We start from the raw sequence: 18,429 nt of genomic DNA on the forward strand, positions 1-18,429 counted from the left end.
GTCCAAACTGCATTCATGGTAGAAAAACTGCAGAAAATTAAAGAAAAACAATCTTAAAATTAACCAAAGTTACTGCTGAAAAGAATTTGCTCAAACATTTTTCCAGAGACTCCACTCACAGCAAAACAACTCTGAAAAGCATGAATAAAGTTGGAGGATTCACACTGTCAGATTCCAAGTCTTGTTATACAGTTACAATAATTAAACAGTGTGTTTTTTACAAAAGAGTAGAGAGAAGATAGATAGACAGATAGATAGATAGATAGATAGATAGATAGATAGATAGATAGATAGACAGATAGACAGATAGATAAAATAGAAGAGACAGGGAAGAAATAGACCCACACAAATATAGTCCACTGATTTTTGATAAGAGTTGCAAGTAATTTCAATGGAGAAAGGATGTTTTTGACAACAAATGGTGTGGAACAATTGGATATTCATATACCAAAAACTAAAAACACCCAATCTGGACACATTCCTCATACCTTACACAAAAATTAATTCTAAGTATGTTATAAGTAAAATGTGTATTTAGAAACAGAACACTTATTCCTTGGTACTATAAGGAAAAATTAGTATTCAGATAAAACATTTTCTCAGCAAGGCAATTTTACTTTCTGCAGAAGAGGTGCTCCTTGCAGATGAAACAATGGCAAGAGCACACCTGAACAAAGGAGGGAAGCAATTATTATCCCTTATGCAGCTTGTCCCTGCTACTGTGTCCTGTCTCCATTAGCTGGAGCCAGACCTCACAATCTAAACTGAACCCAACTGGCTAATAATTTAAAACTTTCCTAAATAAGTAAAGGCAATACAGAACAAAGGAAAAGAGGAAGTTGCTTATGAAAAGACTTAGAAAACTAATAACATTCCCAAATAAAAAAGGGGCATAAGTTGCGAGCTGGGACATGCCTGTGAGCACGTCTAGCACAGACATCTTGGTTAAAGTACAAGGACATAGAATGTACTACATGCCTGTGAGCATGTCTAACAGCTACAGAGAATAGGGCTTAACAAAGAGCTATTAGCACAAAGTAAGGAGGGCTGAAGGAAGTTAGTCTTTAAAAGAAACTATTAACACTTATGATTTATTCTTTAACAAGAAGGGAAACTTTGAAGAGGAAACTTTTTACTTTCTACAAAGTACATCATCAGCATAAATATGAAAGCTAAAATTATAAAACTTCTCAAAGAAAACACAAGAGAAAATATGTATAGCTTTGGGTCTGGCACAGTTTTATGACCAAACACCAAAAGTGTAATCCACAAAAGAAAAATTGATCAATTGAATTTTACCAAAATTTAAAACTTGTATTCTGTAAAAACCATTAAGAGATTGAAAGGATAAGTCATGCACTGGGGGAAAATATTTGCAAAGCACATAGCTGATAAGGGACTTATAATTAGACTATATAAGGAATATAACAACTCATTTTTTAATAGGCAAAATTCTGAATAAACAAAGACATATTGATGGTCAGTAAGTGTATTAGTCAGGGTTCTCTAGAGGGACAGAACTGACGGAATATATATATAAAGGGGAGTTTATTAAGTATTAACTTACACCATCACAAGGTCCCACAATAGGCCGTCTGCAGGCTGACAAGCAAGGACAGCCAGTCCGAATTCCAAAACTGAAGAACTTGGAGTCCGATGTTTGAGGGCAGGAAGCATCCAGCACAGGAGAAAGTTGGAGGCTAGGCCAGTCTCTGCTTTTCACATTTTTCTGCCTGCTTTATATTTGCTGGCAGCTGATTAGATGGTGCCCACCAGATTAAGGGTGGGTCTGCCTTACCCAGCCCACTGACTCAAATATTAATCTCCTTTGGCAACACCCTCACAGACACACCCAGAATCAATACTTTGTATCCTTCAATCCAAGCAAATTGACACTCAGTACTAACCATCACGATAAGAATATGAACAGATCCTCAACATCACTCGTTATTAGGTAAATGCAACTTAAAATCACAAAGAAATAGTGCCACACATTTTTAAATGACTAAAATTTTTTAAAAACACTTGACAATACCAAGTGCTGGCAAAGATGTGAAGCAACTGGAAAACTCTCATACATTGCTGGTAATAGTATAACTACTCTAGAAAATAGTTTGGCAGTTTCTTACAAAGTTAAATACCTAAATGTTGGTGTGTAAATGACATTCTCCAATAAAAGAATTAAGACTCTTTGAATAAATGATTTATTTCAGTGTTGGGGTGGGAAAAATATGAGTTTGGAACATCCCATGATGCCACAAAGTTAGGAAGTTCTTAAGAAAAAAAAATGGAGCCATATTTAAAAGACATAAGAACCAATCTGAAAGAGTTCCCAATTGCCAAAGCTTGAGCAGGTTGAGCAAAAAATAACAATAGTATTGAAGTGTGACCGAAATGCAAAATATAAAATAAAAATCCATGAGTGCATAAGAATACAAATAAATGTTTGATTAAGTAACTAAATGGGAGAGGAGGAATAATTCTTTCTTAGAGAAGAATTCTAATTAATAAAGGTGAAAGGAAAGAGGAAAACAAAAAATTATAACACCACAGTAATGTTAATTGCTGCAGGCAGCATGCCGTCATGAATACTCAAATCAGTGGACAAGAGTTTTAGGAAAAACAAGATATTTGCATAGCTTCAAAGTATCTCCTACAGAATATTTCTGTGTTGGTTTTTAAAATAATGTCCACAAATTCTTTAAGAGTTCTCCTCTGGGAGGTAAAGTCTAATTCATCTCCCTTGAGTGCGGGCCAGACTTAGTGACTTAATTCTAATTGATAGAGCACAAAAGGAAAAAAAAGAGTAACTTTATGGCCGAGAGACCAGTCAGATACCACCTTAACTAAGTGATCAAGTTAACATCGCCAGTAAAAGTCATTGACATCATGGGTCCCTGCAGTCAGAGGGGCACATCATCTCTGTGGTACTCTTCCCAAAAATCCATTAACCCAGGCTAATAATGAGAAAACTAAGACAAACCCAAATCAAAGAATACACTGCAAAATACCTGACCAGGACTCTTCAAAACTGTCAAGGTCATAAAAGAAAAGGAAAGACCAAGAATTTGTTTTGAATTGGAAGAGATGAAGGAAACAATGATGAATTACAATGTGGTATTCTGGACTGGGTCTCGAAACAGAAAAAGAGGACGTTAGTGGAAAAACTGGAAAAGTCCAAATGAAGCCAAAAATTGAGCTGATAGTATTGTAACAACGCCAATTTCCTTCGTTTGATCATTGTAGCATGATTATGTAAGATGTAAGCATTAGTGGAAGCTGGGTGAAGGGTGTATGAGAATTGTCTGTACTATCTTTACAACTCATCTCTATGTCAAAAGTTATTTCACAATAATAAGTTAAAAATATAACCAAATAAACTGGACTTTTAAAACCTATTCCCTATGTCCTTAATGGGTCAGAGTTTTCTTCATGAGCGTTCCTTAATTATTAGGTTGATGTAAAAGCAATTGTGGTTTTTGCCTTTTTTTAAAAGTAATGGCAAAAACCACAATTACTTTTGCACCAACCTAATATTAGAAATACCCACTCAAATACATCCAAGATGTATTTAGGAAACTGAAGGTGCCATTTAGGAACTGGTCCAACAGTGTTACTTTAAGAAGATCAAGAAAATGTGGCACATATACACCATGGAATACTATGCAGCCATAAAAAAGGATGAGTTCATGTCCTTTGTAGGGACATGGATGAAGTTGGAAACCATCATTCTCAGCAAACTATCGCAAGAACAAAAAACCAAACACCGCATTTTCTCACTCATGGGTGGGAATTCAACAATGAGAAGACTTAGACACAGGAAGGGGAACATCACACACTGGGGCCTGTTGTGGGGTTGGGGGAGGGGGCAGGGAAAGCATTAGGAGATACACCTAATGTAAATGACGAGTTAATGGGTCCAGCAAACCACATGGCACATGTATACATATGTAACAAACCTGCACGTTGTGCACATGTACCCTAGAACTTAAAGTATAATAAATAAAAAAAAAGAAAAAGAAAAGATCATCTTTTCACCCAGAAAGGTTATTTCATCCCCCCTCAGATCGCCCCTGGAAATTTCCATGAACAAAACTCTTTCCATTGCAGGAAGCACCTCTTTCATAAGCTGTGGCAAGCAGAGCATCTTCTGAAATGCCTTTGGTGATGTCTGTGGTCCCAGCTCCTGCCCACAGCCTCTGCAGCACCCTACACTGTGAAGCCAGACCCTGTCTGAGCTCTTTCTCATCTGGCTGCTCTGTCTCTGCTTCCCTTTGTTCCCCTCTGTCACCCACCAGTGTTTCTTACACAGATGTTCTCTACAGTCTGCTGTGTTCTCACTGAACCTCACTGTTTATGCTCTGACACTTGATTTAGGCATAGGACCTGCAGATTTTCAAATTTGAGGAGACGTGGAACTGCCATTCCTCCTCATGTCTCTAATAAAGAGCTTCTCTGAGCTGAAGGTCTTCACTAAGGCCATATATCAACGCAGCAAGTATCTATGTACTGCCTCCTGGGTGTCCGGCATGGGCTAGGGGCTCAGAGTGGGATACATGGATAAACAAATCAAATGAGGAAAGACGCAACAGCCTCTGAAGGGACCATGTCCTGTTTCTCCTCCCACTCTTGGAAGCCTGGATCAGCAGAAGTAGGGGAAAGCCAGTGGCAAGAAAAATCCTCTTTAAAACCAAACTGGAGGTCCTGAGATACTCCAGGCCTACTTGTGCAAATGGGTAGAAACAAGCAGAGAGGAGCAGTTGTCTATTACACTGTATTCAAGGGAAATATTTGTTCAGGAATAGCGATTTTCAAATGAGATGGTAAAATTCGTAACAACTCATCTAAAATCATTAATCAAGCCAGGAAACGTTTATGAGTTCTTGCCTTGTTTTTAAAAGGCTTTAAGTAAAAACCAAATGTTATAAAGATTTTCTGAGACTTCTCACCCACCAACTTTCTCTTTATTAGAATTATTACTTCATCATTATTTTAAAGTTACATACATTCATAAAAATTAATTTACCCTGAAATGAAAAGTCCATTTTATCATTATGTGTCCTATGCTTGCGTTTTAAAATCAGAAAAAAATTCCTTAAGATAAAAGTGATTCTTTTTTCCTTTCTTTTTGTTTTAATATTCCAAAATTGGATGAATTGGGACATTGCTTTTATTCTCAGGTTCGCTAGCTTACCTTGTTAGGAACTAGGGAGTTTTACCTTCAACTCTTATTTTCCTAGTTTTGCTTAAAATGAAAGGTGAATGTGTGTGTGTGTGTGTGTGTGTATGATCTTTTATGTATAATTAAATTTATTACCTCTCAAGTAATTTACTTTGAAAAGAGAGTCCTATCTCTTAAAAACCAGTGTCTTCTTGCTTTATTGATTTTTCTTTAGAGGGTGGGGACATAAAAGGCTACCAGGAAAAAAATGTCACAGTGGAATCAACCCTGCATTTAGTCTTGGGCACACAAAAGAATCCACAGGTCTAGGTAGCATAACATGGTGGATAAGAGGAGGAACTCTGGGACCAGGTGACTTGGGTTTGAATCCCAGTTCTATCACCCTCTAGTTGTGTGATGTTGGCCAAGTTATTTAACCTCTGTATGCCTTAGTTTCTTCATCCGCAAAATGGAGGTAATAGAAGCACATGCTCATAAGGTTGTTGTGAGGTTTAAATGTAGTAATTATAAATAAATCATTTGAAAATTTCTTAGCACAAAATGAGAAGTGCGTGTGTGTGTGTGTGTATGTGTGTAGCAGTTTTTATTTTCAATCATTTTCTGCAGTCACAAGTGAAAGTAAGTTAAATGATGACTCAGTTAACCAATGTTCAAATTAACTGATGCTACCAAAGAACACGGACCTCAGTACCATGTTAGCTGCTTTTAAAGAGTCTACTCAAGCGCTTCCCTGGGCCTCATTATTGAACCACTACCAACATGTTCAAAAATAGAGAGAGGATTAGAAACCAAATCCTTCCAACATTTGCATCTCTAGATGTAGAGCTAAGAATTCTGAAATAAACAAATGCAGTGAATTTGGAAATGATACATCAATTGCTTCCTCCTATGACATCAATACTGGGAGTTATCAAGAGTCTGCCCATCAAATGCTAGGGAGATGTTTTCCTCCAGACACCAAAGAGAAGCAACAGCTCAGAATGACTAAACTCTGCGATCCTGCAGAAAGTGAATTGTCGCCATTTCTCATCACCTTAATTTTAGCAGTTTTACTTGCTGAATACCTCATTGGTATCATTGCAAATGGTTTCATCATGGCTATACATGCAGCTGAATGGGTTCAAAATAAGGCAGTTTCCACAAGTGGCAGGATCCTGGTTTTCCTGAGTGTATCCAGAATAGCTCTCCAAAGCCTCATGATGTTAGAAATTACCATCAGCTCAACCTCCCTAAGTTTTTATTCTGAAGACGCTGTATATTATGCATTCAAAATAAGTTTTATATTCTTAAATTTTTGTAGCCTGTGGTTTGCTGCCTGGCTCAGTTTCTTCTATTTTGTGAAGATTGCCAATTTCTCCTACCCCCTTTTCCTCAAACTGAGGTGGAGAATTACTGGATTGATACCCTGGCTTCTGTGGCTGTCCGTGTTTATTTCCTTCAGTCACAGCATGTTCTGCATCAACATCTGGACTGTGTATTGTAACAATTCTTTCCCTATCCACTCCTCCAACTCCACTAAGAAAACATACTTGTCTGAGATCAATGTGGTCGGTCTGGCTTTTTTCTTTAACCTGGGGATTGTGACTCCTCTGATCATGTTCATCCTGACAGCCACCCTGCTGATCCTCTCTCTCAAGAGACACACCCTACACATGGGAAGCAATGCCACAGGGTCCAACGACCCCAGCATGGAGGCTCACATGGGGGCCATCAAAGCTATCAGCTACTTTCTCATTCTCTACATTTTCAATGCAGTTGCTCTGTTTATCTACCTGTCCAACATGTTTGACATCAACAGTCTGTGGAATAATTTGTGCCAGATCATCATGGCTGCCTACCCTGCCGGCCACTCAATTCTACCGATTCAAGATAACCCTGGGCTGAGAAGAGCCTGGAAGCGGCTTCAGCTTCGACTTCATCTTTACCCAAAAGAGTGGACTCTGTGACCAGCACCCAAGAAGACCACAGGACCTGGCCTTACCAGCTCTGCCATTCCCTCACCTAGACCTCTCTTTTCTCTCTTCTTTTCTTCTCCAACCCTCATCTGACCCTTTTCGCCTGATGTGGCTTTTTATATAGGAAATTGATCATTTCTTTTTTGTTTCATGGGTACAATCTTAGTGGTACTGTCATATTCTTTACCTGAGCCCTCTACCTCCCCTTGCTCTGTTTAAAGCAGTGATTCTAAGCACTGGCTACCCATTAGAATCTCTAGGTTGATTTTTGAAAATACCAATGTTCAAACCCAATCTCAGATCTATTAAGTCAGAATTTCTAGTGTTAGAACTCACACAATTTTCTAAGATCTCCAGGTGATTCTGCTGTGCAGCAGGGTTGTATAGCCACCAAAATAGAAGAATGTTCTGAAACTAGTTCCTGACAACTCTCTTTCTCCCTCCACATGCCTTTTAAACACATTTAGATAACTTGGGAAGTTTTCTGAGCAGAAGTTTGAAATGCATTTTGTCTCCATCTTTCAAAGATATAACCAAAATAATGTGGAACTATTTATCAAAATTAATAATGCATAAAACACCTTTCATTCTAAAAATTACTAAGAATTTTTTCTAAGCATGGTTTTGTATAAATAAGCAAAAATATGTGCAAGAGGCTCTTCACAGCTGCACTGTTCATGAATGACGGGAATTGAATGTCTGAAATGAATATTATGTTAACCTTTTTTAAATGAGATAGATGCATGCTTCCTGAGATGAAAAGATTTCCAATACACAGTGCAAAAAGCAAGGAGATATTTTATGATTCCATCTGTATTTCTTTTTTTCATAATACTTATATATTTGTATGTATATATATGTACATGCAAAGTTTCTGGACAAATATACCAAAAATAATTCACAGAGGGCTTCTGAGTGGTGTCACTGGGTATCTGGGGAATAAATGAAATATTTACAGTTTATTTTATGCCTTTATGCATTGTTTGAATTACTTAGAACATGTATTCACTAATTTTAAAATTTTAAAAGATTTATATTGATTTTTATTAGAAAGAGAATTGGTAAGTAAAAAAGATTTGAGAGAAAGGATAGTGCACATTATTTTGTTGATTGGCTCTCTCACTATTGGGTTTTATTAAAAATGCAAACAAATCACAAATTAAACATCACAGGCTTTCAATCCATTGACACCTCTATATTCTCTGTCCCTCTATCAGGCCCGTCCTCTCTTCCTTTCATATTCAATTTGGATTACTGGTCAATCATTACACTCACCCTTCAAAAATAGCTTCAATATTTACAGATGAAATGAGCTGTATCTGTGATTTGCTTTGAATTAATCCAACATAGGACAAAGGAGTAGAGAATGGGGTGGTTTGGGTTATTCTTATGCTAATGTTTTTTTAAACAAGGCTTCAGGCATGTGGAGTTCTTTCTACTATTCTATTTCAGAATATGTTTGAGAATTTCCCTAATATAGCTTTTATATAAATAAATCATACAATATTCTAAATTCCTGACCCTTCTAAATGTGAAATAATCCCACATTTAAATGACTATTTAACATTCTGTGTTTGCTTCTAAGCAGCTGAGTGTTACTTGAGAGTATTTCAGAACTGGATGAGTTCATGTTCCTACAAATTCATGCTATTCAGCCTCAAACGAGTAACTTCATTGAGCATTTCCATCCCATATTTCCCTAGAGAAGTCACTCATTAAAGTCCCCACAATGACTATCTCACATCTTTTTCTCAGTCTCCAAACCTTCAGCCTCTCTTCTCCCTGACCCATTTCAGCCCTTAAAGTCTTTGTCAGGCAACATTTGAAGGACAATCCTCTTTTTCCCATTAGTGAATCTACTAATCCACCAATTTCTGCCTATATCCCCAATATTCAATAGAAAGGGTGCCAGTCAATGAAAAAAAATCATTAGACATGTTTTAGCTATGTTCTACTCCCTCTATATTTTTTCTTCCTCCAAGTTTCATTTTTCTATGTGTTTCAGTTTGTTTTCTCTCGTGATCGAGTCTTTCCTTAAACATCCGATGATCCTTGAATGTCAGCACTAAAAAGTCAACTGCCAAATTTTAAAAATTCATTTTAAAATATCTTTTAGAATATAAAAACTATGTTGAAACATCTATGTGAGAGGTCGCTCAAAAGTAGAACACGCAAACTTGGATTCTTAATTTTCCCCTTGAAACACATTTCCTTTTCAGTTTTCTCCAACTCATTAAATAGTGCCACATTATTTCCACTGGTGAAGTCAGAATGCTAGGAACCACCATGGATGTGTCTTCTGTCTTACTCACTTCATGCAACTCATCAGTAAGTCCCATGTTTCTGTCCTGTGATGTGTATAAGTAGAGGATCATTCAGTTATTAGTTGAACAAGTATTGGCTGAACACCAACTATATGGCATATTCTATTCCAGGTGCTATGTATACAATGAACAGGGCTCTTGTCATCATGGATCTTCTAGTCTAGTGGGAAAGCACTGGTAATAAAACCTAGAATGAATAGCACATCATGGTGGTGGTGTTAGATCAGCCCAGTCAGGAAAGGCCTAGATGAGTAAATAAGATATAAAGAGGTAATTGTTAAAAATATAAATCTAGGCCAGGCGCCGTGGCTCACGCCTGTAATCCCAGCACTTTGGGAGGCTGAGGCGGGTGGATCACGAGGTCAGGGGTTCAAGACCAGCCTGGCCAACATGGTGAAACCCTGTCTCTACTAAAAATACAAAAATTAGCCGGGCGTGGTGGTGGGTGCCTGTAATCCCAGCTACTCAGGAGGCTGAGGCAGGAGAATCGCTTGAAACCAGAAGGCAGAGGTTGCAGTGAGCGAAGATCACACCACTGCACTCCAGCCTAGGCAAAAGAGCAAAACTCCATCTCAGAAAAAAAAAAAAAAAAAAATGTGTATATATATATATATATATATATATATATATATATATATAAATCTAGATAGAGGAATAAGTTCTAGAGTAGCACTGTAGGGTGACTTATAGTTAACAATAATTTATTGTGTATTTTCAAATTGCTAGAAGAGAGGATTTTGAATGTTTCCAACACAAAGAAATGTTTGAAGTGATAGATATGCAGATTACTCAGATTTGATCATCCCACATGGTATACATGCACCCAAATATCACTGGGTCCTATTAATATGTACAATTACTACATGTTAACTAAAAATAAAACAAAATTATAAAAATAAAAAATTATAAATATAAACCAAACATTTAGGATAATTATGAAATAAATCTAAGAAAATCAGAACATATTAAATATTGATTTGATAAATAAAATATAAAAAAGTTAAAATGGATACAAAACTGGTTCATTGAAAAGAGGCAGTAAAATTGGCATCATTAGCTTACATAATCAAGAAAGAAAAAAGGCATAAATACACAAAATAAGACATGAAAGAAAAATAACTACAAATCCGAGAAATTGCAGTACTTTTAAGAAACTATTTTGTTTAACTCTATGCTAGAGTTTGAAAACGTAGATAAGATAGATGTTCCTAGAAAAATATAATTTACTAAAATTGACTTCAAGAAAATCTAAGCAGAATAATCATCACAGTTGAGCTAGAGAAAGTTGTGAAGAGCCACTCCTCAAATAATGCTGGCACCAGATGTTCACAAGGGAATTCTATCAACTTTTTAAAAGCAGATAATATGAAGTCTATGTAAATTGTTTCACAGCACAAAAGTTAAAGGAAGCTTCCAAATTTGTTTTGTGAAATAAATATAATTTAGATATCAAAACCTAACAAAAATTGTCTCCCAGAAAACTACAAATAAACCTCACTTATCAGTGTTTATACAAAAATACTAAATAAAATTTAGTATTAAATTTAAATCTAGAATACACGTTTATTTCATAAAAGTAAAGATGGTTTAATATTAGAAAACATATCAATATAATTAACCATATTAATACTACTAAAGAGACAAATCATATAATAATGTTCATAAGTGCTGAAAAATAAAATTCAAGAACCATTCCTAATTATTAAAAAATCTTACAATAAAAATAGATGATTTCCTAACATGATAAAATATATCTATCTCTTAATAGCTAGCAAGCATCATTCTTTTTTTTTTTTTAGACGGAGTCTCACTCTGTTGTCCAGGCTGGAGTGCAGTGTGATGGCACAGTCTTGGCTCACTGCAAACCTCTGTCTCCCAGGTTCAAGCGATTCTCCTGCCTCAGCCTCCCAAGTGGCTGGGATTACAGACATGAACCACCATGCCTGGCTAATTTAACAGCTAGCATCATTCTTAATGAGAAAACATTATTATTTCCATTAAATTCAGGTAAAAAGACAAAGATGTTTACCCTCACCCTATTAACTGATGTTAACCCTAGATAAGTATCCAGTACAACTAGAAGAAGTGAAATTAATTTAAAGGATTTTAAAAAATTGGAAGTTTCCTGGTGGAGTATCTTATCTGCAGATGGTTATATAAATAAAAAACCCAAGAGAAGCAACTAAAATATTATTCTACATAACAAAAGCATGAAATATGGAAGGAAAAAAATAAACAGCAACAAAAAATAAGATACTAGAGCAATAAAGTTAACAAAAAATGAGCACGATTGAAACAGGAAATTTTCCCTGACCCCTTCATAGGCCTCACAAAGGGAGTTGCTCGTTTATTCAGCCTGCAGCTCTCAAATCCTTTGTAGGAGGGGAAGCATGCAGGTGAGTGGGTGCAGGGACCAGGAGGAGTTCTTCTGGATGCCGGCAGGAGCAGAACTCCTTGCGGCCCCACAGCAGCATCCAGCGGGTTACCCATGACCCCTGGAGCCCCAGAGGGCATGTGTTACTGTGCTCTTATAGCTTTGCTATCCATGTACGGCTTTAGTGTTTAACAGCTCTGTGTGATAGCCCTCTGTATCTCAAGCTCTTGCTGGGCATCCAGGAAGAATCAGGTCGCAGGAACAAATTGAACATGGTAAATGCAGGGGATTTTATTGCTGATAAAAGTGGTTCTCAGTGGGATGAAGGGCTTGGAAGTGGATAGAGCAGGAAGGGGGTCTTCCTCTGGAGTTAGGCCATCTCTTCTCCAAGGTCCAGCTATCAAGCCGACCCTCTGAAGTCAAGCTGCTTCTTGCCAATGTTAAGCTGCTTTTTCTCTTCTCTCCTCTGATGCTCTGCTGCTAGTGGAGCCTGGGGTTTTTATGGGCACAGGATGTGGGGGGCGGGGGTGGAGCAGGCCAGGGTAATTTGGAAGAGGCAACATTTAAGCGGGAAAACAGAAATGCATGTTCTCACTTTGGGCTGTGAGTCCAGGCTTGAGGGTGGGGCTTCAAGAAGGACCCGCCCTTTTCTACCTAATATTTTGCTGCCTCCTGTCCATATCACAATCTATATGAAGACTACTTTTAAATGCTTCAGATATACACACAGAAGACTTGAACAGGAGAAAGGCTACCATGCTATTGAGTGGAAAATGTCAATGTCATTAGATACAACATTTCCCTAAATGAATCTACATTTACTGTAATTTGACACAAATGCCAAAAATTTTTTAGACAGATAATAAACATAATCTGGAAAAAATGAAGCAAGAATGGCCAGAAACATTCTGAAAATGAAAAAGTAATGAGGGAGGACTAACCCCATGAAATAACACACATGTTATGAAGCTGAAAAACACAAAATAGTGTGACAGTGAAGTCAATACTCAATAAAACAGAGTAGACATCCAGAAAAATGAGAATTTAGTATATGGTAAAAGTGGTATTAGTAAAGGAATAATGGATTATTCAATAAATTATGTTAGAACAACTAGCTAGCAAAGTGGAAAAAAATTTTGGATGTCTCTCTCACATCTTATACTAGGCCAAATAAATCAAATAATTCATGTTTTTATTTAAAAAAGGAACTATTAAATATTAGAAGAAATTTTGGAGATTTCAAAGTTAATTTTAGAGTTGAGAAGACCCTTCTAACCATGATAAGTGAAAAAACAAGCATAAAATGATTTATTTAATCTGGTTACATAAAGTAAAAAGATACTACATGGCAAAAACTACCTAAGCAAAGTCAAAGACAAACAAGAAACTGGGAAATAATATTTGCCACTCACATTCCAGATAAAGATTAATTTTCTGAATATATTAAGAGCTCATACAAATCAATAAGAACAATTACTGAAGTTAAAAATTGGCAAAGGATATGAACTGATAGTTAGAGAAAATGAAATAAAGGTGGCTTTTAAGAAATTAAAAGCTTATAAAATGTGAAAAGGTATTTAAAAATTAAAATTAAAAATCATCCATTATCCTTCAACCCAGAGACAACTTTTAAAGCGTGTGTGTCTGTGTGTGTGTGTGTGTGTGTGTGTGTGTGTGTGTGTAGTTTAACAAAACTGGGTTCATACTAAAGTTTTTGTAATCTTTTGTTTTCATATAACATTTAGATGATTTTTCCAATTCATTAAGTTGCTTTCAGAAGTTTGTTTAAAAAATTTAAAGGATGCTCAGCCTGATTTACTACAAGAGAAATAGAAATAAGAACTACTCTGAGATGTACTTTTTCACCTATCAGATTAACAAAGATCAAAAAGTTTGAAAACACACTGTGCTGATGATCATAGGGACCAGGTGAGCTCATAAATGATGGAAGTGTTAATTGCTACTGCCTCAAGTACAGTTTAGTAATAGCTATGAAAATCATGGTGGTACATACATTCACTCAAGAATTTTACATGAGCGAAACAAGAATACATATACTTGAACACATAAAAGATAACATATGTACACAGGTTACATGTTACAGCATTGTTTATAATAGAAAAAATAGGAAAATCATAGGATATCATCAATACAAATTGATACCAATACAAAGGTTCAGTGTAAGAAGCTATAGAAAGAAAATATTAAAAGAGGCACAAGAAAAAGAAAGATAGAAAGAGAAAGGAACCAAATGTATTTATGTGTTTGGAATGGCTTCCAAATGTATTATTAGGTGCAAAAAAAAAAGCAATGCATTTAATATACTATCATTTGCATTCAATACTGTTGTTAAAAATAATTAAATACATGTGTGCTTGCATATACACTAATTTTCTCTGGAAGAATACAATAAGAAATTAATAATATTGTTTTCTTAAAATAGAGTTAGAAAATGGGAATTTTTTTTTCTGAGACAGTCTTGCTCTGTTGCCCAGGCTGGAGTGCAGTGGCATGATCTCAGCTCACTGTAACCTCCTCCACCTCCTGGGTTCAAGCAATTCTCCTGCCTCAGCCTCCCAAGTAGCTGGGACTACAGGCACCTGCCACCACGCCTGGCTAATTTTTGTATTTTTAGTAGAGATGGTGTTTCACCATGTTGGCTAGGCTGGTCTCAAACTCCTGACCTCGTGATCTGCCCGCCTTGGCCTCCCAAAGTGCTGGGAGTACAGGCGTGAACCACCGCGCCTGGCCCGGAAATATTTATTTATGTTTTCTTCCACAGATGTAAATTATGTGACTGGGAGACAAGAAGCAGGAAGAAGACTTTTTACTGTATACATTTTGTATCTTCTGAATTTTCAATGATATTACCATATAATCTATTCAAGAAATGAATACATAGAAAATCTGAGCTGTTTTGTGATGTGTGCTTGTATTCGTCTGTTCTCACGCTGCTAATAAAGACATACCCAAGACTGGGTAACTTGTAAAGGAAAGAGGTTTAATTGACTCACAGTTCCATATGGCTGTGAGGCCTCACAATCATGGTGGAAGAGCAAGGGACATCTTACATGGCGACAGGCAAGAGAGAGCTTGTGCAGGGGATCTCACCTTTATAAAACCATCAGATCTTGTGAGACTTATTCACTATCACGAGAACAGCACGGGAAAGACCTGTCTCCATGATTCAATTACCTCCCACTGGGTCCCTCCCATGACACAAGGGAATTGTGGGAGCTACAATTCAAGATGAGATTTGGGTGGCGATACAGCCAAACCATATCAGTGCTACTAAATCTTGATAATTTAGTCACACCTATTATAATGCTAACAACACCCACTGCCATCCTGTGTGTTTCTAGAACTTTGTTTTGTTTCAGCCACAAACATTTTTTTCGTATCTGGTCAAGAATTGTATACACTATGCAATGGTGAGTCTCAGGCAGCCAGGAGTACTCTCAATGTGTGCTAACTTGAATTAAGGGAGGACATATTTCTGCGGCCCAATAAATTTAAGAAATGCTCTCTTGAGCCCCAGTAAACAGGTTTCTATATAATAAACAAAATGTTGCTAATTCACCATCAGCATTGGAATGATAAACCCTAGCAAGCTGACCCTTTCATTTCTATTATACGTGTGATAACATAAAATCTCCCATATCACCAGCCATTTAGCAGAAAGAATTTCTCCTACTTGGCACTAGACCAAGAGTAACAACCTACAGTTGGGTTGAAAAGGCCAGATAGAGGTACCTGTAAAAAAAAAGACTAAAGACAAACTGAAAACAAAATGCTGAGGAAACAGTAATTAAGAAAGTGCTCTGAGAAGAAAATTAGGTTGAATCTTAGAGAAAATTGAATTAACAACAAAAGTAGCAGCAACAACAACCAAATAACCACAGAGCAGAAAGTGTCTACAAGCAAGGAATGGTAACAGTAGTTAAATTCAAGTTAAAGTTCTAAGTCTCTGCCATCTACTCTGTTTATTCTTGAGCAAAAAACTAACCTATGCAAATCTTAATTCTCTCATCTATAAAATGAGGAGGATAATAATGCTGATCTCACAGGAGGGTCCTGAACAATAATTAAAATAATATATATATAGCAAATGGCTGATACAAGCTGGCCGTACCTGTTATTGAAAGCAGCTGTATCGGGGTAACAACTAATGTTGAATCACCAGTCTCCAGAACTTGACCTATGATAAATTTTCCAAACAAAACTTATTTTACCCTCTATTCCCCTCCACAAAGTATTAGGTGGAACTCTTCTGAAATAGAGGCACTATTTCTTTTTTCTCTTCAGGAAATTGCAGTGAATCTTCTTAAGGGTCTCATTTTCTGAACTTTAATGTCCATGGACTTCTAAGAGGAGATAAATAAAAGCAAAAGAGCAAAAGGCAAGAACAATCCTGAAACTCTCAAGTCAAGAAACAGATGCTACAGATCGTTTTAATCTATTCTGGGTAGGTTCTGGGCATCAGGCTTCTGACTTGGAGTGGAAAGGGCCCCAGAAGGTAGACCTTCCTAAAAGGAAAAAGGTGAATGGAACTGCCCCCATTTCTAAACTAATCTCTAAGACAGTCTGTAAACATGGACACCTGTTGGGGGTCCTCACTGGACCAATGACTTATCTGTGTTAGCCATTGTTCCTCAGATCCACCATCCTTAAAAGCTAACAACAAGTAATATGACATTTTGTTGACACCCTTTCACAGCCTTCCAGGAAGAAACATGTCTGTTCCAGGTGTGTTAGACAAACAACATTATTATCTTTCATTTGATCCCTAGTGAGGATTTTGTTGTTGTTTAAAAAAATAAAGTATTTGGTATTCAAATAATGGCATGCTTCCTTGTACATTAACAAAATGGATTTTGAATAATATACTGGATGCAGAGGAAACAGGTAAGTGTACTTTGTAAATGCTTTTTCCTGTCTCATCATTCTCCGGGGCTGAAAACATTAAGTCAACAACTGTCAAAACATTGCCATGGACAGCTGGAAGTAGAGCATTAAAGCCATCGAAAACCAACTGGGAGAAAATATTTATGGGAAATGATGAGATTTCTTAGCAAGCAGCTCCCAATCATTTTAGTAACAGGTAATTTGGTGAAAACATGTCACATGTCACAATTGTTTGCTACTACTTTCTGGTAATGTTGAGAGGTTTTATTTTCTTGTGAAATAGCCTGATGAGTAGAAAGTTAAAATCGTCATAACTCAAATTCTCATGTAAGGCCTTTTTAAAAAATGGATTGGGAAGACTTACAAAAACATAATAATATTACTCATTTTTAAATCTTCTCCCTAAAAAAATACAGAAGCAAAATTGGTTGTTTCAAAATGATGAAACTTTCAAAATTATTATTATCAAAGTAATACTGGTTTCTGGGGGAAAAAATTAAACGCTAAAAAAGGTGTTTTGTGAAAAGCAGCAGTCTCCTGTCTCACCCCAATTAACATTTCCAAAAGCAACATTTCTATCAATTTCTGGCATTAGTTTTTATGGTGGTTACTCTCACAATTCCAAATACATACACATATACATGTATGTGTATTTTTTGTCCATTTGTAAATAATATTCATTGACATATCACTATAAAAAGTGGGAATTTCTTTTTCTGGCTGGGTGCTGTGGCTCACACCTGTAATCTCAACATTTTGGGAGGCCGAGGCGGGAGGATTCTTTGAGGCCAGGAGTTTGATACTAGCCTGGGCAACATAGCGAGATCCTACCTCTATATTTTCTTTTTAAGTGAGAATCTGAATGTCACTTACATTACTCTCAAACTATTGACCCTGTCCTCTTCTAAAATTTTGAGTTGTATTACTATTTTCAGCTCTTGTTTTCATTGCCTTTAAATTGTTAAGTGATAATTTTAAGTTTTCATCTCTTATTCAAGTATTTATACTCAATGCCCCTAAAATGCACTTTATAAAAAGAGTATATTAGCTCTCTATCCTTCCTTCAACACCTTCCCTTTTCCATCTTATAACTTCTGAAAGCAATATGTTCCTTCTGAATTGTCATATGCTTTTCTATAACTATAGTTCAGTCTTCTATGCTTTATTTATAAGTTGATTTAAATATGGAAAACCAATAAATAGCATTTCTAATATTGTGGCTAAATATTGTTCAACTCAAGATAGAAAACTGCTTCCCATTAAGGTCAATGACACAATCCATAGACCCAAATCAAAGGAGAATATTTCCACAATAAAAGTCAAATGTGTTTTATAGTTTTCTGTGTACAAGTCCTTCAACTTCTTTTATAAGTTTATTCCTAAGTATTTCATTATTTTTGATGTGATAATTTTTGACAGTTTTTAAAAATTTCATTATCAGATAGGTCATTTTTGGTGCAAATAAACAGTACTGATTTTGTATATTGGCTTTGTATCTTGCAACTGTACTGAATTTGCTTGTTCGTTCTAACAGATTTTTGTAGTCTTTAGACTTTTCTACATATAGGACTATATCATCTGCACACAGAGATAGTTTTATTTCTTCCTTTCCAAATTGGATGCCCTTTATTTCTTTCTCTTGCCTAATTGCTCTAGGAAAGACTTCTAATACTATGTTGAATAGCAGAG

The 18,429-nt window shown here is 36.3% G+C and overlaps 2 protein-coding genes across 4 annotated transcripts in view; one reads left to right on the top strand and one right to left on the bottom strand.

Moving 5' to 3' along the window:
* Positions 1 to 18,429, bottom strand: part of KEL (Kell metallo-endopeptidase) — a 350,942-nt gene that overhangs the window by 239,814 nt on the left and 92,699 nt on the right. The gene's annotated exons all lie outside the window — the stretch shown is intronic.
* Positions 6,112 to 7,128, top strand: TAS2R39 (taste 2 receptor member 39). Its single transcript, NM_001009130.1, is given in 1 exon segment — positions 6,112 to 7,128. A coding segment is annotated over 1 exon segment (1,017 nt).

Source organism: Pan troglodytes, chromosome 6, assembly GCF_028858775.2.
Source record: "Pan troglodytes isolate AG18354 chromosome 6, NHGRI_mPanTro3-v2.0_pri, whole genome shotgun sequence".
Classification (NCBI taxonomy): domain Eukaryota; kingdom Metazoa; phylum Chordata; class Mammalia; order Primates; family Hominidae; genus Pan; species Pan troglodytes.